Source organism: Cyanistes caeruleus, chromosome 1, assembly GCF_971803275.1.
Source record: "Cyanistes caeruleus chromosome 1, bCyaCae1.hap1.1, whole genome shotgun sequence".
NCBI lineage: Eukaryota > Metazoa > Chordata > Aves > Passeriformes > Paridae > Cyanistes > Cyanistes caeruleus.
Genome location: NC_141701.1, coordinates 111285717 through 111310159, shown reverse-complemented (window position 1 = coordinate 111310159; position 24443 = coordinate 111285717). Strand labels below are relative to the sequence as shown.

At 42.3% G+C, this 24443-nt stretch overlaps 1 protein-coding gene and 2 long non-coding RNA genes across 3 annotated transcripts; 1 reads left to right on the top strand and 2 right to left on the bottom strand.

Annotated features, from left to right (window-relative positions):
- Positions 1 to 1393: 1393 nt before the first annotated feature.
- On the bottom strand, positions 1394 to 6193 carry LOC147655825 (uncharacterized). Its single transcript, XR_015276417.1, has 3 exons — positions 6044 to 6193; positions 5593 to 5703; positions 1394 to 5160 (listed from the first exon to the last, which is right to left on the bottom strand). It is a non-coding gene; the product is annotated as an uncharacterized LOC147655825 (long non-coding RNA).
- Positions 6194 to 6236: 43 nt separating this feature from the next.
- On the bottom strand, positions 6237 to 18564 carry CMTM6 (CKLF like MARVEL transmembrane domain containing 6). The gene is made up of 4 exons (XM_023919280.2): positions 17934 to 18564; positions 12932 to 13108; positions 11923 to 12021; positions 6237 to 10423 (listed from the first exon to the last, which is right to left on the bottom strand). The coding sequence occupies exons 1-4, from the start codon at positions 18372 to 18374 to the stop codon at positions 10271 to 10273; spliced, it is 870 nt and encodes a 289-aa protein (XP_023775048.2). The 5' UTR covers positions 18375 to 18564; the 3' UTR covers positions 6237 to 10270.
- Positions 18565 to 18603: 39 nt separating this feature from the next.
- LOC111923511 (uncharacterized) lies at positions 18604 to 22881 on the top strand. The gene is made up of 4 exons (XR_002861123.2): positions 18604 to 18695; positions 19136 to 19282; positions 20437 to 20654; positions 21687 to 22881. It is a non-coding gene; the product is annotated as an uncharacterized LOC111923511 (long non-coding RNA).
- Positions 22882 to 24443: the final 1562 nt, after the last annotated feature.

Here is a 24443-nt window from a genome sequence, read left to right as displayed (position 1 = left end):
ACACTTGGGAGCCCATCCTGTTGGGAATGGGTGGCTCTTGGTTCCAGTCCTGGTCCCAGGGCTTGCTTAAACCTGCTACATGGGAGCAGGTCAGAAAGTGGCACTAGTGCTTGTTATCTTCCTCTCCTGGAGAAGAACAATTACTTTTTTCCAGCACAGCAACAGCTGGAAAACAGGAAAAGAATGATGTCCTTTCTAGAGGTCACTGATTACCCACAGTGGACTACTCCAGAGTTTATTTCTGTTCTGCCTGTCCCTGAGCCCAGTCCATCAGCCTCAGCTGGTCCCCTGGGTCAGCATGCTGGTTTCTCACAGCCAATATGACAAGTACACTGGTGTTTGTTACTAGGGGCTGATCAACATACAGCGGGTTCCCACCATCCCAGAGCTTGTGCAAAATGAAAAAAAAAAGGGCCATATTACTAATTAACTGATGATTTATCCTCTTGTTATCTCATATCTGCACTGTTCTACTGTGTAAATGACTTGCCGAGTTATTACGGATCAAACAAGCTCTCATCACCTGCCTGAACCAGTCCCTGTGCCTTGGGGCAGTTAGCAAAAGAAAAATCTGTCTGCTTTTTGCCCTTTACCAAATCTCTGCCTGAGCTGTGCTAACAGTGAAAGTGAAGCTGTCTGGCCATGCCCAGAAGCACCACTTCACAGGTAGTAAGACTAAAAGTTAGAGGGAAAAAAAATAAAAGGGGAAGAAGAAAACAATAATTAAAAGAGTTGCAGCATCACAGGAGTTTCCTGCCACCAGGATGAAGTGGCTGCCAAGATGAGCTTTCAGTTTTACAGGGAGGCAGAATCTAGATACCAGAATCCTTGGCATTGATCTGGCTTAGTGCTATGAAAGCTTGGCTTTAAGGTCCCAGCACTGAATAGTCAAAGGCCTTATCTGACTGTGGCTGCTTGTAATGTGCTGCAGGGGACAGTAGTATGATAGGGAGGGTTCATGAAAAGGAGGCTGTGAGGGACCTTGGCTTTTTGTGTGGTAATGGTGAGAAATGAGGGCAGAGCTAAAGGAGGAAGTGCAGATGAAGGAGCTAAAATCAAGGGGTCACTGAAGAGTAGCAGCACTACCAAACCTTTCCTGAGGGAACAACTCAGAACAGAGCTGTTCCTTGAATTAATATTATTATATTGCTTCCTGAGCACAACACCACCTCCAGCAACACCTGATTTTTCTATATTGCTGGACTCCAGCATTACAGAAAGGCACGTTAGTATTTTTCAAAAGCAGTTTTGTCACTGGGTAAATGCTGGCTCTCAGGTGAGACGTTTGAGTGAAGTATGTCCTTCAGAGCACTAGCGAGCCATAAAGGCCTGAACTTTTGAAGCAGAAAAAAAAAGATTAGGGCATAGATAAATTTGCTTCAATTAAAATTAATTTTTGATAATCCTGGCTTGGACTGAGTTCAATTCAGGGTGCCCAAGATAGTGTAAATTCCATTTATTGCTCTTTAGATGTTTGCAGACCTAGAGTAACAGCAAGACACAAATAAAGGAATAAACTGCCACCTCTAAAGCCTAAGCCAAAGAGCAGCAGTCCTGCCCTCCTCACAGTGACAAGTTCTGCCTGCAGTGCAAAGTAACCCAGGAATGCTTGGGTGTCCTGGTGCCAACACTTGGTGCTGCAAAGCCCCTGGGTTAGTCTGCCTGGCCCTGCAATGATTTTGGCCCTGCCTGGTGCACAGAGGCACTGTCACATGTGTCACTTCAGAGCCATTCTCCCAGGGGACTCCAGACAGCTGGGGCCATGCAAAGGCGGGCAAGCAACTGTGCAGCAAGCCAAGCACCTGGGAAGGAGGGAATAGCACAGAAGAAAAGGAGCAGGCTGAGTGCTCTGTGCTTGCATGTGTGGGTTTATGCAGAAAAACAGTCCTGTGTGGGGGTGAAGGAAGCACCTGTGTGTTTCTGTGAGCGCTGAAAGGGCTCCCAGAAAGACAAGGAGAAGACACCAGATCTTGGGGCAGAGCTGGCATGCTAATGTGTGTGTGTGAATGGTGTGGCAGCTACGCAGGGTGGTGGGGCATTCCTCCCCGCAGAAGGGAATATCCCCAGGCCACTAATGGGGAGTCATTGCTAAATTAAGTATGTCTGAACCACTTGTTCTTTTCTTACATGTCTGCACTTGTGTGGGAAGAGCAACACAGACAGGCAGCCCTTTTAACACAGGAGAAATTGTAACAAGGAGGAACTGGAACGTGGGGAAGAAAACTCCACAGGTGTAGACTTGAGGCATATAACCTTTCGGCATACGAGGTCAGACTAGGAAATTAGAGACAGCACTCATTCTGCACTACTTTTGCAACTCAAAGAGAGTAAATATCATTGTCCCAGGAAAAAGCAGTGTCTCCTGGAGACCATTTGCATGGGACTAGCCTTAATACTCAGTCACTCTCCCCTGCACATCCAATGAAGGAAGAGAAGGGCAAGAGTGAATCATAGCAGCGATTCAGAGTGCAGGAGTTACCCTTCCCCTCTGATTCACCCTCTGGATGTGCCTCCTCCTCCTCCATCAGCTACCAGGACAGCTTGGCCTCTCAGCTGGAACATCTCAGGGTAGAGCTGAGTAGACACTGCTTTTACCTTCCCATGTGCATCTGGGGAAGCACTCACCTTTTAATTCTAGCATTTGTATCTCAGCACAGAACAGAGCTGGTGCTGTAGAAGAGCTGGGTGGATGGGAAGGGACCAGGCTAGGAATTTGATACCACCTCAAAGCCTGTAGCTAGCCAAAAGCACCCATTTGCAGCTTCCTCCTATTATTACATCTGCAAGCCAGCTGTGATGGTAGAGTATGATTCCCCTCCTCCCCCTGCCAGCACACACACAATTACACCAACACAATTTTCCTTTGTTATCATTAGTGGGGGGTTATATGAGGTGGACTGGTGCTGGGGGCTTTGTACCATCACTAGTATGAATTACAGCTCTGCTGGTGTAACAGCTCCTTTTACATCAGAAGTGCTTTGTCTGTCTAGCATAGTCTACTGTTATTGCTACATCTGTAAATCGCTCTTAACATAAAGCTTAATGATCTGCATCCCCCTTTTCCATGAACCCCTGCCAAACAAGAGCACAATGCTGCAGCTGTAGCTATTAAGCTATGGTGGCAGCAAAGCACTCCATTAATACCTCATGCTCAGCAGTTTGTGATGCATGAGAGCTGAATAATTATGCCCTTGTTACCCTCAAATGAGAGGCACAATTGCCAGAAACAAGAGTTTACAATTAAATAAAAAAAAAACTGTATCAAGTCAAGGACAACATTGGTTCATTCATAAAACAAGCCTTTCTGAGCAAAAGGACGATGAGGCAGAAAACAGGCTTACATTAATGAGCCAGTTGTTTCTAGAGCTGTATTGTACCCTCTCAGAAAGGCTTCCACAGCCTCTTTATCCCGGCTGTTTTGAGAAACTGGCAGGCAGAGATTTAGCCAAAGCTCTTGTTGCTATGAGTTGAACTGATAGGCAGGTTTAGTTTAGGTTTGAGATACAGGAATAGGAGGCTTTAGCAATGTGAGTATCAAAACCCAGTGCTCTGAAGTATTTGAAACTGAGCAGGCAGGCAAAAGAGACTGAAAATGGGTGTTAATAAAATAGGAGTGATGAATCTGTCCTCCTTCTTGAGGACACCTTGCTGCTCACACCAGGATAGCAGATCCACACCTTTGGTTAGTGGAGTACAGAAACGACAGAACAATTAACTGTCCCTTCCTTACCTAGAGCTCAACATGAGCAGGGATTTCAGAATCATGTCTGCACTGATATTTCTGGGAGAGGAACAGCTGGTGCAAAGGAAGCAGTTAAAAGGAGGGCAGACAGACTTGCATTATTTTGAGCAACATTGCTCCATTCTCTAAGCAAGTGTAGAGCATATGGTAACAGAAAACTTGTCATCCTTTTTATCTTACCATATTATGCTTCCTGTAAGTCCAAGTGAGGACTAAAAAGAGAGCTCTGACATACACCCCAAGCTTAGCACTGCAGAATAGTGTCTGTCTCCATGCAGCACATCTAGCAGTGCATACCTAACTGGGGATTTGCTGTCCCCATCTGGCTGGATATGCATCATGCTGCAGAAGAATGTGCTGTCACCTCCTCGTGAAGCCTGACTCTCACCTTAGGACTTGCCAACTTCAAAACAGCCAAGTCTGATTTATTTTCCCACCAGTAATTCAGCCAAGAGATAATAGGTCATAAGAAACAAACTGAGTAGTGATCAGGGCACGTGGGCTGGTCAGAGCAAGTTTCACTGGGATGCCTGGAGAGGACTGGAATTACAAGAAGTCCCGTCTGGCACGCTTTACAGCAATGGTTGCCAACATTTCTGATTGTGGGGCCTGATTTTTTTCCAGCATGCATAATTTGCATTTTTGGATAATAAGCTTCCCTCATTTAACTTCTCAAGAGTCCAGGAAATGCACAGGTACACCCCACTCCATTCCTCTCCTGCCTGTGACCCACAGACCTTTTATTGAAAACCACAGCATAGTAGAGACCACAAAGTTCTCCAAGACTGCAGTGCAGTGTTTTAAGTGCAGTGTTTTAAGGCAGCTGAAGCTCTATTTGAATTTTTAAAAACATTCATTGGCAGGCTACAAAACACAAGTAATGCAAGTAAAACCCTTTCAAACTGCTCAGGCAAACTATCTCCTCGAGACAATACTGATAAGATTATATTGCCAAAAATCCTTCAAGCTATATATTGAGAAATAAAAAAATTAATGGAAAGAGTATCCCTAAAACGCACAGTTCAATTTATAGCCACTCTGACAACAGAGGGACATGGGGTCTCCAATCCCGCTGGAAATACAGGTGGGATGAGGACGGAGTCCTTCAGACCAAATAACTTCAATCCCAGGATCATCTTTGCCCTCTTGTGGACAACCTTCCCTCCTGCAGCTTCTCGGCAGGTTCCTGTGCAGACGGCAGGAACAATGCAGAATGTATTTCTGCCCTTCCCCGTGCTTCCTTCCGCGGGCTAAGAATAGCAATTCCGAATCCAAGGGGCAGCCACACCCAAAGCCCAGCCAAGCACTGACCCTTCCTTCGCTCCTGCATGACCGAAGCTGTGGGAGAGAGCAAGTGGCTGGTCCTGCTCCTCGCTGTAAGGGCAAAATCATCCCGAAGCCAGGAAATACATCTGTGCCTAGAGCGAGGGATGGACATAGTGAGCAGGTGGTGCCTGAGCACTAACAAAGGAAAGCTGCATGCTACCAGCCCGTATTCTGCCCTGCTGCACTATATTCTGGTCATTTACAGTAAACCAACTTGCATTACGCTCCTGAGAAGGGGGTTGTCGTTATTCTAGCAATAACACGACTTAAACTGTGTGGTCATGCTCCAAATTATTAAATCTAGTATTTCTGAGTTTTTTTCTCGAGGTGTAAAATCCACCACTGACATACCTTTATAATACATTTTGCCTTGTTTTCTTGCATCTAGGTAATTCAAAACATTTGAGACCGTTTTCCCTTTTGACTCCTTACAATTACACTCATCTCTGGCAACTTCATCAAAGAGATAATTTCATCTTTAAAATTATTTAATCTTTTCATGTTAAAAAAAGAGAAAATCATACTGTGGAAGTCCAGTTTCTGTGCCAACAATGAAGTGAAATTCTCCTCCTGTGTACAAGATGACCACCAGGCAATAAGTCATCTGTAGGATTATGAAACAAGAAAGTTCTCCCCTGCCAAAAAAGCAAACATACAGGTTTTCTTCCTTTTCCTCACTCTCTACCAATGACAATCAGCCAAACAATTTTTTAAAAATCAAGCATCTCTCCCTCAACTAAGGAAGTCAGTGACCTGCATTTTTCTACACCAGAATAAATTATTTCCTCTCAACACCTTTTGCTAGGTTGTGCTCCTTCCTTTAGCAAGTCTACCCCTTTCTTTTTTGCCGTTCCATATAACCAAGACAATAGGAAGCAGCAGCTGGATTATGTTTGTCACAGTAACTTAGAGACCACATATAAAGGCTACTGCAAACTACTTTGGCTGGTCCCTGTGGTCAGGGACAATACTGACCTTATCAGATCTTTTTTCCTGGGAACTTCCAGTGAGAATATCCAGCCAGTTGGACCCTCTTCCCCAGGAACAGGCAAACACAATGCAAGGTTTTTCCTCCAAACCAGGAACAAAGAATGATGTTATTTCCTATGGCTGGCTTTGGAAGAACTGCATCGCAGCACCAAATCATAGCAGCAAAACCAAGAAACAGTTATTTACTAAACCTTTATTTTAAAAAATGATTACAAAATATCATATAAAGTTCCTTAGATCAAGAAAACAACTCAATAAAAAAGATCACAGGTTTAAAATGATAAAAAATACGTAAGCATTTAAAAATTATTTAGATGCTACATCTAAATTCAAGGCAACACTGGAAATAAAACGACATAATTCTTACCTGACATATATATAAAATTAATGTATTATCATCCTGCTCTGATAATTAAAAATCACTTAAATTCTTAATGGTATTAAAAGTGATATATAGCTCTGTCCAGCATAGAATTTAATATCCAGAGAGTTGCTTATGTTTACAGCAATAGACTAAAAAAGGGATGAATTTCCATCTTACAGGCACTATAAGCATCTTGATTTGCTACAATTTTATAGAACCTTTGAAAAATTTCACTAAGAATTTCCCTTCAGTGTAGAAAGCTTGGTATTTTATTGCACAAATTTGAACGAGGATCACCATGACAGCCATTATGCAAAAACATCTTGTGCTGAGCTCTGAGAATTGTGTGAGATCACTTGCTGCTCTTTCACGTTGGAACGTGCAAAGGTAGAACTCACCTGTAACAGATCACAACCCTTCCCTGCTCTTTTGAAGCACAGGGTACAGGTAATAAGGCACAATTCCTTCCCATACTCAGAACCAAAGGGTAGCACTGTGATTTTAACATGGGCTAAACACCAAACACAAAAATTAACATTCACAATCTACACAATGCCCAGTACAGATCTTCACAGAAAAAGTTCACAGTCCAGCCATCGTGACAAGTCCTCACATAACCTGAAAAATCCTCTCCACTGATTCTCAAGGCACTGTGAAAAGGCCTTGTAAGTGGCTGCAGAGCCTTTAAGGCTGCAGAGCTTTAACTTAACAGGTTCAGCTCGAAAACACCAAAGCTGGGTGTCCAAGCAGGCTGCCAAGCACTGTGGTGAAGAATGGAGAAGACAATCCCCAGATAGATGTACTGGGCCAGTTGCTTCTTTCCAACAGGCTTTACTGCCAGTTATGACATACAGAGATGTTTGCTTTGCCAACAGAAGAAATTTGAGGCCGTTGTATCTAACAGCACTTCTGCTAGAGCTCCCATCACTCTCCTGAACAATCCCTAATCCACTTAAGCCAAAATCAACCACCTTAATGGAAGCAATTTAAATAGGTGGTTTTAATAAGGTCAGCTGATTTCATCAGAAGCAGGCTGGGAAACAAGCAAAGGGCTTTGCTGACAGAGCACAAGGGGTTAGGGACATCCAGCCATACACACAGAGCTCCTGCAGAACCAGACATTTAATCCAGCGCCAACAGCATTCTCTAGGATCAGTCTAATTAAGAGACAGACATTTAAAGCCAGCACCTGACACCAGAGGCATCAAAGGGGCATGTCAAGACTGCAGACCAGTCTGCTCAGTCACTGCAGCAAGGAAGCCTCTCCCCCATCTAGACTGGGAGGGCAGAGGAGCTAGGAGTAATAAGGAAAGTTAGGATATAGGAAGCTAAAAGAGTAGTTAAAACAAATAACCTTACAGAGCAGAAAACACACACAAATCTGCTTCTCAACTATTTTAAAACAGTGCAAAAACACCTTATGAGGTGCAAGGATTAACAGCACCTCATGCATGTTAGCCAACAACTTGTTTGGAAGCAACATTTTAGGCAACTGCCTAATTTTATGTCACTTGCTCCTAAGTATTTAACTATTATGTGACAGACTATTGCCAGGTAAACTGCCAAGGCCAGGAAATGACTTTACAGATCCCTTTGTGTATCTCCAGGAATGGACACCAGTAACACATCACTTAGGTGGGGAAAAGTCTACAGAAAAAGCAACCAAAACCCAGACTTCAATTAACCTATCTTCAGACTGAGAAAAATAACAGGAAAAATTACCTCAAGATAAGTCCACTCACGATGCTGCATTGCTTAATAAATATCTAGCAGCACAGTGTTACTCTTATACTATATTTACAGCTACCAATTACAGATGAAGATTTAAAGACTGTAGACATTTTGGTGTGGAAAAAAATTCAGTAGGACTCTAGGCAATAAAAAGAAAACAAAACAAGACTATTGGAATGTTACTTATATGGGCACGGTCACCAGAGTAAGACATTGCAGATCACAGAGGAGATATTTCTCATTGTGGATATCACTGGTAACATCACTAGTAAACCAAACATACCTAATATCTAATCTAACATATCTAATCTACCCCAGTTATTAGACAGCTACAGCAAGCACTGACTGAAATCAGGTTTTAGTGCAAACAGACACTAATAAATACAAAAAAACCCAACCAAAGAACAAAACTGTCCAAAGAGCATTTCTTCTTTACAAACCAGAAATTTCTATGAAGGAAAGTATCTCTTCAATGCATAGCTCTAAAACCAAGCTACAGCTTTAACTTGGTGCTTCATGCCACGTGGCAAAATTTTACATCCTCCAAGCAAAGTGTAGTGTTAGGGTTAAGTCTCAGGCCATAGAGGGAGAGAGAACATCACAAGCTCACACTCATCAGAAAGTGTCAGCAATGGAAAAAAAACCAACTTTGACTTGCTATTACAGTTCTCTGTCTTAAAACATCTTCTTCTCCCTTTTCCAAATACAGCTCAGCCAGTTTCTGGTGGGCTTGGTCTCAATGCTGCCACAAGAGGTTACAGGACTGGGAACACACCAGATTGGGATATTGGTGAAATGCAGTCAACACGTGAGAGACACATCAAATATCTCAAGCACTCAAACAAGAATTGTTTTTGCATAATCAGCTTTTTCTCATTTGCTTTAGTATTGTGGAACATCTCCTGGCTTACAGTAATTTGCTCTGCTTTTGAAGGATTTCCTCTTAAGAGAGGAGTAGCAGTCTTGCTTTTACCTCAGACATCAGAAAAATGCTTTTACTTCATTTCTTTTACAGTCATCAATATCTGATCTGACACATTCGTCACTTGTCTGATACGTGTCCCTTCAGTAGCGTTCCTTGCACTCCTACAGACTGTCACTTGTAAAACAAATCAAGGGGACAAGTGCTTATTTACCTGTTTACCAACTAAGCTAGTCAACAGCAAGGAGTCTCAAGCTACTGCCAAATTTATGAACACAGAAAATGGTGAGGTTCAAAACCATTCTGGCAAAACTTAGCATTACCTACACATAAACAAGCTGCATGTGGTATTAACCTTGCAAGTAATATCCACCAGGATAGAACCAACATGATGTAAGGTTTTTCCTGTTGATACTCAGATTGCTACTTCTGGAGTTGCTTCATGTAAATATTTATTCTTTATCTTATTCCTCTCACTGATGGCTCTTCGAGTTTCTTCCTGCAATTGTTACAGCTTTCGAAACCATCTGAAAGAAGATTCTGGTATACAAGTCCAAACTTTGACAAACATGGGGTGCAAAACTGTCTCTTTAATATACCATTTACATTACCTTCCCCATAAACCCCTTACAGTCACTATACTATTAAACTGATCTCCACAGACTGAAGTAAGACATAGCAGTAGTAAAAACAACCCAAACCCCCTTACTTAAGGATAAACATCCCTGTAAGATTCGAGTTAGGTATCCCTTTTACATTCAGTTTGACCAGGAAGTACAAAAATGAATCCTGCAGTGCTAATTTGTAACTTGCAACAGAAGCATATGGTCCAATTAACCAGGAAATATCTTTAGGTTATAGCTCAGAATTTATGCCTCAGACATTAACCGTTATTAGTCATCTCTGTGAAAACCGAATCAGCAGACTGCTGTCCTGAAGTTATTCTCTTTAGACCCAAGCTTTTTTAGTGCCTGTCATCCCAGCAGGTGGCAGGACCAGTTACCTTGGAACATGATGCTCAAGATGCCCAAGATGCCATTACCTGACCCAAGAATCCATAAAAATTTGATGAGCAATACATACAAAATCGATCATAACAAAGAAAGAGAAGTTATTACCTACAGTGCACTGAAAGCTCATTTTAGTTTGCTTCAATTAAAAAAACAAAACAAAAACCTGAAACTATTTTAGGAAGCTATCTTTGTTTATTCAATGGCTGATTTTCTCTGGATTTTCCTGGAGTGTTACCAGGATTTTCAGGGCGTCCATCGATGTTTTGTTTTCGCCTGAGATAGAGCTCTATACCACATTCAGCTGCAAATGCAAAAGTTGCAAAAAATCCGAATACCTGTGAAAGTGACAGAAATATGTGATTTTAAAAGGCATAAACAGTAATTGTATCCTAACATTGTTTGGAAATATTTGCTGTACCATTTTATATACATTTATATACATTAATAATGCTTATATATTAAGATTACAGTTTTCCTTAAAACAATAGTTCCATTTAAATTAGACACAGATCAGAAATCATAATTCTAGGATGTTCACTGCTGAAGTTTTCACAGTTTTCATTCTCTCTTTTAATCATTTAAACATCCATTCTTTTAATCAAGTGTGAACCTTATACTGTATTCCAATCAACCTTTAATCCTGAAAGTATATTCGTTTCATTGCCAAAATCAGTTATTAAAGTAGCACAGCATATAGCAGACTATTTATTTAAGAGAGGGCTGCTGATTAATGAGAGTAAATCAAGAAGAATAACACACAGAAGGTGAAGGAAGAGAAGATCTGCAGAGCCTGGGTCAGCAAGTGAGAATTAAATGACATTTTCTAAATGACATTTCATTACTAGTCATGGCAAGATGAGAAGTGGTAAAGAGAAGACAGCTTTTTTCAAACAAGGAATGAAATATATGCGTTATTCTAACTCTACCTGAATTTTACACAACTGGTTTGGACCAAAGTAATTTGACATTAATAAGTATTACAACACAATAGTTTTTATTTTTCCTGCACTAGAAAAAAAAAAGCAAAGCTGAAACCTGATTTATGCTCAAACTATTAGGTCTAAATAGATCCACATCACATAAGATGACTATACAAAAGTGTGTATCTGATAGCTGATGCTGCCTGTGGAACAGAATTATTTTGCTTTCTTTTCCCAATAACGTTTTCTCATTCAAGAACTGGATCTTTTAAACTCACGTGTTCGCAATTCCAAGGTTACTCAAAAGAAGTATTCAAATGACTAGGGAATTATGACATCTACAGCATCTCAAAAGCCCTTTCAGTGCCTCGCCCTGAGCCTCCTCAGTGTTCCCTGGGAGGCAAATGCCCTGTTGCTCTATTATTTCTGTCACTGAGGAAACTGCTGCTCTTATTGCAGACTGTGCAACTCAGTGTTATCCACATGTGCTCTGTAAAAGCAAAAGACAGGATTTCTTGATGACTTTGTGAGAGGGTGACATTATGAAAAGACAATTGAGGAAAACCAGAAATTTCAGAATTAGGGTTCCAGAGAACTGGACAAGCTTCAAGAGATGGTAATGTTGAACAGCAAGAGATGACAGGAAATAATACGAATCTGAAGCAGCAGGCAAAAGGTAGGGAGCTGCAAGTGCGCACAGAGCTTTCCAGAAAACCTGAGGAATCCCACATCTTTGGATTTCCTATGGTAAATTTCTGGAAGGTCTGAAATAGCTAATTCCTCCTGAAACATCACAATGCACTGAGTTCTATTCCCTACCCAGCTTCTCCTCTGCAAATTGAGTGAAGTTTAGAGGGCAGAGAAATTAACGTAACAGATAAATACAAAGTAAACCTTGCCATTTTAAGACTTACACATGCAGCACTTTCAACAGCAGAGCCAGAGCAGGTTGCAGAAAACACTATTGATGCTAACAGAAACCAGGCAGCTATGACAGGCACAGCCCAAAAATTCTGCAAATATATATATAAAAATATTTATCATTTAACTGTAGATAGGTTACCTAAAAAGAACAAACATCATAACATCAGCTGAGTTGGCTTGCCTATGAATTTGCCTACGAATTTGATGCTAGTGAAAACTTCAGAAAATACATTTTACAGCTACATTCCAAATGCCATTCAACATTATCAGCTATTTAAACAGCATTATCAAGTATTTAAAGGAGTCTGGCTGTTTTTGTTTTTAAGTATTTAACTGATTTCATCTAACCTTTTTTCACAATCAAATTCAAGCTCAGATTTTCACAATCAAATTCAACCATGAGCTTTATTCCCTAAGTAAAACATTTGAGAAATTAGAAACTGTAAGTAAATGTGTTCATTCAAACCTTTTACTACACTCCCTTATCTGTACTCTCACATAAAGACACTACTGTTTGCTCTGAAGGCAAATAGGAAGGGACACTTGTGAGACAGAATAATGTTCCCACTGACTTTACAGAGCAACTTTCTCCCACTGCTGGATCTTCTGAAGTATAAAGCCATAAACTGTAACGTTTATGTAATGTAATGAGTTATGATTGTTGCCAAAAAGGAAAATAGGGTAAACTACAAGCAAGCATCATGCTGGCAGTAAACTGTATTCCTTATATGTACACATATGCAATGGCTATGCCACAGTATTAGTAACATTAACGTGGAAAGACTTTTCCACACGTCCTAAAATCCTGCAGGTAGCCAACTTTGAAAAAGATGTCAGTATAAACTCTCAAAGTTGGCTCATTTTAAAACTATAAGATACTTTAATCTACTCTTTACATGGAGAAGAAAAGGAGATTAATTTTGCATGGGCTTTTTATTTCACAGCAGGCTTTATGCACTTAGAACAGTTTATTTTTCCAAAATAAAAAAGTTTTCTTACCAGTTTCTGCACTTTATCTTTCCCCAGTGATTCATACAAATCAGTGCAATACAGACACAGAATCAGGAGGCTCAAAAGAAAGGCACTGCAGCTTACGAATTCAAAGAAGTAAAGTCCACCACAAGTGCTGCAATCTTCCACAATTTCTTCACAAACAACAGCCACAAAAGAAAAAATCTGCAAGCAAACAAATAACAACATGCTTGAGTTGGATCAAGTCTCTAACATCTTCAACAAGTAGACATCTCTGATATCAAGATTAATAAAGCTAGCTGTGACAAGAATTCTCAATCTACAAAGAGTTTGGTGAAGTTCTGCACAATTTTCTTACAGACAGAAATAATTATACAATGACACGGTTTACACTTGGCTGTTAAAGGTAGTCAATAAAGTACACTCAGGTAAGGTGAGCACACAGCCAAACAGAGGCTTCTTGATTAGACAGACAAGATTCCTGTTTTGTGGTTTTGTGCAACTGGCAGTTGGAAGCAGATGAGGCAGTGTGGAGAACAGACATCCTGCAAAAATGCTACTGCTTACTACATACTGAGCTGCACTCAGTTCTGAATGAATTTGGGCTCAGGGCAGTGGGGGAAACTGGATAGTACTGACACACTCAGCCACCTCCCCTAAAAGTTCACGGCTGATGTTACCTGTCTTGATAAAACTTCAGAGAAAGTCCATGAACCAAACACTCATGTGCTTGTGACCCAGTAATGACAGAAGCTCAACTGCTCTTGTATGAACCAAAACTTTACAGCTATGCTCAAGCTATGTCAGACAATGTTTAATCTATGCAGAGCTTTATATTCAGCTTCCTGCCATAGTGTGGTTCGAGAAAAAAATGTGACTTGCTTCCTGTACAGCCACCATATCCCTGCTGCTGGATTTTCTACTATTTTATTAAGGTGGTTTAAGGTGCTTTATTTTTTAAAGGTGCTTTATTTAACTGTTCACTTATTTTGACCACTTCTTGCTAGCTTCCTTCATCCCATAAACTTGGCATAGCTTTACAGATCTTCATAGTAAGGAGTTCACCAAATTAAAACAAAACCATGAGCAAGATCAGACTCGGTCATAAAATTGAGACTGATATGAGAATGATGATCATATTTTAATAAGAGTATGTGGGCAATAAAGAGGTTAAACATTCTTTGTTAAAAACAAACAAACCAACCTAAATTTAAGATTCAGAATTGTTCTTGGAAAACATGAAACCAGTCTTCGGTTTCAGTTTTCTCACAGTAAAAGCAAGAACAACAATTTAGCAGTAGGAAATGTAAATTCCCCTTACTAAGCCAGGTCTCAGAAGAGCACATCAGAGAACCATGTTTTGGAAATGCAACAATAAAAAGTAAACAGGAGCTCAGAGAGGGAAAGAATGGGAGCTGGGAAACTTCAATATTACTATCAGGCCTCCCCATGTTTCCTTTCTCTCCCACAGCATCTGGCAACACAAACTTCTCAGCAGCCTTTGCACCTAAACCAGTGAACTACAGTATCAGTCCAGGAATTTTTTTTAACTCTGACTTTCCAGTTTTTATGGTTTGGGTTTGGCTTTGGTTTTTTTTTTTGCATTTCTAAACATGTGCTTACAACTGCATCCAATGATTTTCAATTTCACTTTTTTCACAAGGTCAGCTGTGAGATAGCACTGTACATGAAAACATCTCTTTTTATAAGAACTGGAAACTGAATGCCATCACTTTCATTTGGGCTGAAACAGAACAGAAAGAAAATAAACCTGTCCTTAAAAGAAAGAATATATCCAGATAACCATAACATGGTCTAAATAACTGAAAAAAGCTTCTCCACTGAGTGTACAAACAAGTTGAAAAAAATCCCACTCAAAGAGCAGTTATAAAGGGTTCAGTGTCAAATAACTGAGATTTACCAAGTAGAATCCTGTGCGGGACTTGCCCAAGTCAATACTCCATTTTTTTTTTATTAATAAGTTGAGTAATAAGATAGAGTACAACAATTAAAAAAAAAAAAGTTGGCTTGAAGAACTTTGAGTAAGTGCTTTGATTAAGTTAATGTATCAACAGCATATTTATAAGGTGCTAGAGAGCTCTTCTTGGGTTTCTTAACTTGCTGTTTGATATCACTATCAGGAAAAAACAGGATTCCTCTGTTGTCCTACTACCACAAAAAAAAAAAAAACAGTTTTAAACACCAAATGCATGGTTGGAGAAGGAGTTATTTTGGATTTTTAAAATTTTGTTATTAGTCCTGTCTGTACACCAGAAGTTAAACATAAGTCTGTCTCTTACCAGCAAGAAATGATTCATTGATACTGACATTACTGTTATAAGTTTCTAAATAAATGTCAATTTTGTAAAGAAGATTTAACAAGTGAATTGCTACAAAAATAGAGCAGATCAGTGAAGTTGCCAACAAGCCTGTGAAGATGCTCGGCAGTGGGATTCCCGGTACAAAACCTTCTAGTTCAGACAGGTGCACGTATTAATTCTCTATTAAGTCTGCACAATTCAGGCTACTAATCAACTCAAAAAGGAGCTGATTTTTAAGCCTGAATTACAATTTTCCTTTCCAGCTAGGGAATTTTGACTAAAGTTAAACAATAGTTGATGACAGCTTGTCCTGCTTTAGGTAAGAATTAGTTTCTACCTCAGTCTTGGCACAATACACACTGTGCCATTTACCATTGTGCAGAATTTGAACCTGTCATGGACTAAAAACAACATTCCACCTATTTAAAAATAAAAAACCAAACAAACAGTCCAAACACCACACTGTCCTAGAAACCTGTGCAATAACATGCCTCCCAACATCCTTTTGGCACTCACATTTGTGACTTTTGGCAGTTGTATTTTCCTTGTTTCATTTGCTCAAAAGAACTGGCTAAGGTTTCAGTGTATGCTATTATACATTTAAAGAAAAGTATTTTATTTCTTAGGTCTAGAAGATAGTTTTCTGCAGGTGATTTCAGAGTATTTTATAAAACCCTTGATCACCTCTACAATGAACAGAGTCTGCTTTCTGATTGCAACACCCTGTTTTAGCAGTCCACAAAAGAAATTATCAGGGCATAATCCCAGTAACAACCACTATTGTAACACAAAGTCAACAGATGTTGATGATCATTGCTGGCATTTCCAAAAATCAGGACTTTCCCAAAAGAGGAACCTTCTTACTGCAGAGACTGAGGGTTCCACCTTCAGGACTTTCTGGGGCTTGTTTTAAGTGTTTTGACTAAGACTTCAAGATCTGTGCATTTTGATAAAGGTTACAAAAAGGTGGGAAATATGTTGGAAATTAGGTGGGTGAACAACTAGAACTCCATTTTCTTTTTCCTCTCACTGACAAATGGGTGCAGGCCACAAACTGCTACTTATTTAAGAATAAGTAATAAGCTGTCAAGCAGCTATTCATCCTGTTTAGGATAATGACAATTTTTCTGGTTTTGTACTTAGAAACCAATTTAAATAATTAAACAGTTTAAGGCTTTGGTACATCAGTAAATTTGCCTACATAATCACTTATTTTATTTTAGTCAATGAACCTACTTATATAAATGTTCTGTTTGTCAGGGAGCAGAATCCAGCAGATCTTGCTTTAATAATCTCCAGTAGATGAATTAAAAGTTTATGTTCCATTATATTTATTTAAAGCATTCTTGGGTGTGATTTTTTTAAACACCCTTAGAAAAGTTTCTTTTTGGCAGTGTTACCACTTTACGAACAGTAAAGAATATTACATTTCTGGTTGAGGGTTTTGACTGTATGTGTGATGAAGCTTAACACCCAAACGTCCTCTTTTCTGCAGTGGTGAAGTAACAAGAAAGGGTTGGAAATAACCTACAATTCCTGTGAGCATGACACATCTGACTAAAAAGCCACTGTGTTTGCACTGCGTGCAAAATGCACGCTGACACATTTCCAGTCAGCTGCCCTTTACTGCCATGGGTTTCACTCATTCCCTGCCACTACATAAGAGTGATGCTCCTTACATCCTTATCAGCAGTAACACTGGTACATTTTTGAAGAGCCCATCACCAAATACTGAACAGACCTTGCACCAGGAGCCCAAACGCTTGATTCAGAAGCAACAACATGTAGTAAAAAAGCCAGAAGAAAATAAGCCTTTTATTTCCTGGTGGGCGCAGGGCTGCCTGACGTGATGTCTCATGGAATGGGCCACCGTGATTATGGCTTTCTGGTGTAATTTTCTACCACAAACCATGGGAGAAAGAGGCTCCTTAATTTTAGCGTGGACCGTACATACTGACAGGCTTAGAATGGGCTGCAGGAGCAGCAAGAGAGGAAGGTCTGGAGCTCATGACCCAGCAATGCCTTCCCAGTTCTACTGCCCTATGGTGAAGTTCAACCAAAAGCTTCTTCCTCCTCTTTTCATGCAATCCTGCCCTCAGAAGAAAGCACTACATTTCCTGTGAGGCTTCCCTCTGATTTTGAGCCAGAGCGGGTGGTGTTTAAGGCCAGCAGGTAGCTGCACCACGGCGGCTGCAGCACCGAGCCTCGGGCGCACGACGCCGGGCACCATCCCATGTCAGCACCTCCTCCCGCAGCTCAGACATGAAGAAGGAACACTACCAGAACTTCCTATATAAATCCTACCACAAATCACTTGAAACCTGCATTATAAGGCACCATACCATCTTTCCAACTAAGTTACACGTCTGCACAACTTTAGTGACCCCATGCCACGTCCCAAGCCAGGACACTTCCCTTTCCGACCGGCAGAACCCATTCCCCAGAAGCCTGTGTGCGGCCATCTCCTCAGCCTGCGCTGGTTCACAGAGGAGTTTAATTTTTAAGCGTCGGGGACCGCCCTAAAGCCGAAGGTCATCACAACACGCTCGTTTCCATCCCAGAGCGGGCCACCCCCGCCCCGCCGGGCTCAGCCCCAGGATACTCTCCGTATCCCGGTCTCTCCGGCCACTGGCAGCTATCCTGCCGGGACTGCTCCCTCCGCGCCAGGCCCGGCACGTCCCGCACGGCGAGGGAAGGCGGGCACTCACCGTCTGGACCACCTTGGCCGGCAGCCGCCATCCCCACAGGTGCCGCAGGGTGCAGCCGAAGGGGCAGCGGCGAGGCGCCTTCGCCTCCGGTTCCGTGGTTTGGTTGTAGACGGTACCGTTCTCCATGGCCGGGCCGGGCCGCCGGCTATCAGCTCGGAAAAACCGAAAGTAAAAGGGCGACAGGTGGGGCGGGACGGGGCGGGGTGCCTTCGCCTCCGGTTCCCTGGTCTTGTGGACGGCGCCCGGGCCGGGCGGGCCGTGCCGCCGGCTGCCGGCTGGGGAAAGCCGCGAGGAAAAGGGCGGCATGTGGGACAGGAGACCCCGGGACGCCCCGGGGGGCCTGGGGGGAACCCCGGAGGACCTGGGGACGCCCCCCGGGGCCCGAGGGATCCTTGAGGGCCTGGGGGGGGCCCCGGAGACCCCAGGGACACCGGGGAGCATGGAGGGCCCCCCGGGGGCCCGGGGGATCCCGGAGGGCCTGAAGGGACACACGGAGGCCCGGGGGGCACCGGGGGGCCTGGGGGGACACCCGGGCAGCCGGGGGACACCGGGGGGCCCCCCGGGGGCCCGGGGGATCCCGGGAGGCCTGGGGGGCGGTGTTCGCTCCAGCGTTTTCTCTAGCGGTTGTTCCCGGCGGGGAAGGGGCGCTCCCCCTGGCGGCCGCGGGCGGGGGCGGCCCGTGAGGGACGGCCCGCGAGGAACGACCCGGACCGCGGGGCCGCCTCAGGCCCCGTCTGGGCTCCTTTCACTAACCGGGGCTTGGTAGGTAAAGTTTGCAAGATTATTCACTTGTCACACGAGATTACGGTATCAGAAGAGGGTTTTAAGCCAAAGCTTTCCCTGCTTACGTTCAAAGAATCAATTAGATTGGAAAAACCCTCTGAGATCATGGCATCCGGCCTATGATGGAACACCAGCATGTCAACCAGACCGTGGCACTGAGTGCCACATCCAGTCTTGCCTTAAACACCCCCAGGGGTGGTGACTCCACCACCTCCTTGGGCATCCCACTCTAGTGTCTAATCACCCTTTCTGTGAAGAAATTCCTCCTAATGTCCAACCTAAACCTCCCCTGGGTGCCTCTTGAGGCTGTATCCTCTTGCCCTGTCATGAGTTGTTTGAGAGAAGACCCTGCCCCCCACCTTGCTACAACCTCCTTTCAGGCAGTTCTGGATATCACTAAGGTCACCTCCTTTTCCCAGGCTAAACAACCCCAGCTCCCTCAGCTGGTCCTCATAGGACTCGTGCTCCAGACCCTACACCAGCTCTGCTGCCCTTCTCTGGACTCGTTCCAGACCCCCAATGTCCTTCCTGAATTGAGGGGTCCAGAACTGGACAGAGCACTCAAGGTATGGTCTCACCAGTGCTGAGTACAGGAGAAGAATCATTGTCATTGAAGACATTCCTTGTTGTCAATGAGAGAAAATACTCATATCCCCAAGCCTCTTCTAATATACTCCCATACCATTGCCCAAATCAGCTTTTAAAAGAAACTCTAATTTTTGTTGCATACTAAGAGTAGATTGAACATTTTATATGTAAAGCAAAGGTGTGTTATGCTTGGTTATATATTATTGATGTGTTATCCAAAGAGCTATTATGGTCATTCATATTCAGTTATACTTGCTTAACTTCAAGGAAATGGAAGATTGCTGCATGCTGTAAAAGAGGAGATTTGCTTGCTTAACGTTAGGTGTATAGGAACAGATTCCCTGCTTAGGGAACAGATGAGGCTGTTTGGACATTGCTTCTCTTTGGGAGCCACATAGTGCAGTGTGTGCTACAGAGTCCCCTGAGGCTGGGGCTACTTTTAACTCTGCCAGGACACCCTCTCAACTGGGCACATGCAGAAGTATGGGCCAGACCAAAGCAGCTGGGCCATGCTCCCTGCTGAGTGTGTACCAGAAGGCTGTGTGCCTGACTTCTCCCAGTAAGAAAACACAATCCAGGGGAATACACAGTGTCCCTAGGCAGGAGCATACAGATCTGTCTCTGCCATAAACATGTTTGGCTGCAGGAAATGGCTTGGGAGGCAAATGAGTAGGGCAAGTCCTGTGATTCCAAAGGGGTGGGTGTTTCTGCTAAAACAAATGAGGTATCACCATGGGTGTGCCCTAGCTTCTGCCTGGGATTGGGATGAGTCTATCAGGGCTCTGTTGGCAGCAACCCAGACTACAGGACTGAGCAGGTAGGTGTAGTCAGGAACATTTGCTTATAAATCCCTAGTGCCTTCACTATCTTTTTTCACACTAGTACATTGTAAATTAAATTACATTACAGAGGCTGGCATCTCTCTTCTGAAGGAAATTTCCTTCTTGTTTTCTTCCTTCATAATTTTTCACAACTGGCTGAATAACATTCCAAAGCTACACAGCATGTGTCTAGGCTATACTGTGGTGTGACAGGGATAGGACTTAACTAAGATAGAAGCAGCTGTCAGGTGTTTTAAGGTGTTCAGAAGCATCTAAGACTATTTTGTAACCCTTCCTTTTTGAGTCTTTAGGATGCCTTCATGCGGAATTGCTTATGAATACAGATATTAGTACTGAAGACAACTGTCTTGAGGACAGACTGCTTTTCAAGGAGCCACAGAAACACAAAACAAGACTACAAAAGATAAAATACATGGCAACCTCTTTCCAGTTTCTACTGTCTTTAACCTAGTTTTCCTGTTCAGGCTCTCTCCAGGAAATACATATCAACGATGCATGAATGATAAAGGTTAGTTTGCCATTTAAAGCCTAACTTATTGAGGCCAGTTTATTTATTTGTTTATAAGAAGCTCAGGAAAAGCAAAACTACAGCAAAGCTAGGGAACTGTAAGGTCATGTGACAGAAGGAATGAAAACTGGACAATAGCATAGTTGATATCTTGAAAATACTTAAAGCATTACATTATGCTGTTCTTCACAGAGGTACAGCAGGTGCTCTTCACCCTTTTTATCACACTAACTTTCTAGTAGAGTATTTTCCCTTTAAAGAGGGAAATAAAACAGGTACTGTAAGTAAGAATAGAGTTTAATACAAATAACAGTAACTGGCTGACTGTGATGTGATGGAATTCCCATTCCAGGTATACAGCTATTAATTTATTTTTGGTTATGTGCTACACCTGACAGTTTTCCAGAAGAAGAAGTCTTTCTTATCCTGCCTTCCAGAAGAAGAAGTCTTTCTTACCCTGCCATAGCCTCTTCTGGAATGGCAGGAGCAGAGCTAAAGGCAGGACGTGGTGGCAGAGAAGCAACCCCATAGTTAGATGCTGAGCTATGGTAACATCTCCAGTCAGCCAGGCACACAGAGGGATATCAGTGGAAGCAGATTAGTGATGGATGACCTAGTTTTCTCCTTCATTACATCTCCTCCAAGACACCCTCCATAGTGACCAAAAAGCAATACCAATGGAGAAAGGCCCCTCAGTAGAGGAGATTGCAGTGTACACAGCATAGTTGTATGACAGTTGCCACTTCTTGCCCCCATGCTGAAATAATTTCAAAAATGGTGGCTGGAGTTCCTTGAAGCAGTTGAGTAGATGCCAGCTACTACAATAAGGGGGCTCTGGGCCACAGCTGCATCGCTGTTTTCATCAAGTGAGCCCCAGCGGCTGTTTGGCACTCTCTGTGTGCTGTGATACAATGCAACACTAAAGCCTGAGTCCCTCACACTCAGAATTAGCAGCACCAGCCTCATGAATTCATGTTCTCCTTTTCCCACTTTCAGAAATGCAAGTATGGGTGGTTTTGCTTTTCTTTCCAGAAGGCAAGGGAGGAGTAAGTAGAGGAATGGGAAAGCAGCTTGGAAGCCCAAACCACTGAAGGAGACAGACGTAGTTTCATTGGAAGAGTGATGAGGAAGAAGTGTGGGTTACTGCACAGTTCAGGGAGTTCCACTTAAGACAGCCTGTCTGAGGCACATCTCCCTCCTTCATTTTGATGTTCTCACATGGGCACCTGAACATCTGCTCTTCAAGACTATCCCCATGTATTACATAAAGTAAATATACGAAAAATACAGTTTACAGGATGATTAGCTAGCAAATAGTATATTCTAAGTACTACAATGAACTCAGAGAAGACTTGAATGTACTGCATCTGCTGAACTTCCTTTTTCTCTTGAGGCTCTATTTTTGTGCTCAGCATTGCAGCTGAACTTCACAAACTGTGACGCCACATGAAACAGGCCCAAATGTGTGATTTTTAAGCAGCTGAAGATGAAGAATTAACATTTTTAACAGCTATTACTAAGTATCCCTTATGGCACTAGAGATGAAATCCCCACACTTACCAAATGCAAGCTTAGTCCAACTCTTCTCAGTGGTTTTTTGCATGCATCTGCATGGCACAGAGAAGCATTAAACCATGAGATATTTGATAGGCAACAGTTCTGCTAGGTGTTCCACTGCAAATTGTTTGCTCCCCAAGAAGAGATGTTAGCCCAACAGGCAGCAATTCTTGCATTTCAGAAGTATCACTAGAAATTTAAGGTTAATACAGTAGCTAGTCCATAAAACCTAAAAGCCATGTGCACATTTCAGAGATTGTAATTTTCAGCTGAAAAATATGACCTGCCTGGAAATAAAGTAGACATTTACTCAAAAATTTCAAGCTTAAAATTTGCAGAGCAGCTTTATTATAACCAGTATACTCTAAAGAACTGATGTGGGAACAGGGGACAGAAGGAGAAAGAGAAGATTTACAAAATTCCCCTGAAACAGTTTCGTTTCAGTATAATCAGCAACTTGTCTACATTCAACTAGCCTTGAAAGTCTAAAGAAATTTAGTTGATTTAAATTGCAGCATTTTTTCAGTGTTCATATTGAAAAACATTTTTAAAGTATGATTATTAAAATTGTGCCCTGTTGTTATATTACCTCTGCTTTCTGCATCTTATGTGCTAGTCTGAAACTTTGTGTCCAACAGCAATAAAGGCAGAGAAGTGATTGAGAGAAAAATTAATGTAATTTGTACTGTTACTCTTTTAAAAATTGGGGTAATCCCAAACCCAACCTCTCCCCAGCCTAGAGCAAGAAGGTGTTTTTGCCAAATTAGCTTCAGTGGTTTACCCAATTTATTTAGTTTGGTGCTTACTTGATGGTGAAAGAACAGGGAGCAGGGTTTACTGGCACTACTTTTTGTGAAAAGGGCCATCTGTCGCAGAGACTAGTTCTGCTTTATAGCTGTGGTAAATCCCATCTTAATTGTCTACTCTCACCAAAGCAGTAGTTGGGGGAGCAGCAGCTCAAGAGGACAAAGAAATCAGCCCAGGAGCCTTGGTCTCCTGAGAGGGAAACAAGTAAAAGACATCAGGTTACACAGAAATATTCTCAGATATTTTTCTTTTGTGGTAAATTTTCCTCCAAACAGCATGAGCAGGCTGCAGCTAGGGAAGTGACAGCAGCATTAAGAGAATTTGAAGGAGGGAAGCAAGCTACTTTAGTATTTTAGAATGAAAAGGCATGGTAGGGGGCAGTCTTTGTGTAAATAATAATTTGTAAATAATAATTTTAAATCAAAACAACCCAAAAACCCCAAAGCTATGTGGCCTTAGGGAAAAACACATGTAGAAGCTTCAAATACACAGAAGTGACATCTGTTTTAAGAAGTGAAATTATAACGAGTAATTTGTAAGGTTTTGCCCTGTCCCAGCCTCTCCAAATAAGGGCACCTGGTGCAATAGCAATTAGTGCATTATGTGGCCAATTTTACAGCTTCATAAAGAGTTTTGTGCTTTGACAAATGCTCATGTGAATTAACTTAGATTCCAGGCGTTGTCTTTCAAAAATCTGGACAGTATCCACTAGTTTAAAATGTAAAACCCAGTTGCATCCTAATGACACATACTGCAGTTGTGTGGAATGGGTCCTGCTTTCATCATCAGAGAATCTTTTCTCTCAAGCATGTTCCAAATTCAGTTTCAAGTTTACATACCTAGACGAATGTTCTGATACTGATGCATGCCATGCATCCATAATTAGAAGCCTAATTTTTTTCTTCCAGACAATTTATTCTATGCAGCTGTTCATCAGCAGGTCATGCATTTCCCCATGTGTCACCCTTACTGAATTGTTGACATAAGCAAAAGTTTAAGGACTGCAGTTAAATACATAGTTAAGAATATCCACTGAAACTTCTCAGTCCACAATTCAATCTTCTATTTTAACAAGTGTGCTTAACTTGAGGGAGTTAAGTCCACAACAAAATATATGTTGTTCTTAAATGAATTTAGGTATTTTGAAAATACGGAGGTAACTTGGGTCAGGGGAGGTGATCCTGCCCTTCTACTCAGCCCTAGTGAGGCCACACCTGGAGTGCTGTGTCCACTTTTGGGCTCCTCAGGACAAGAGATACAGAGATATGGACCAGGTCCCGTGGAGAACAAACATGATTAAGGGAGCATCTCTCTCACAAGGAAAAGCTGAGGGAGCTGGGCCTGTTCAGCCTCCAGAAGAGATGCCTGAGAGGGGACCTCATCAATGTCTGCCAGTATCTAAAGCGGGGGTGACAATGGAGCCAG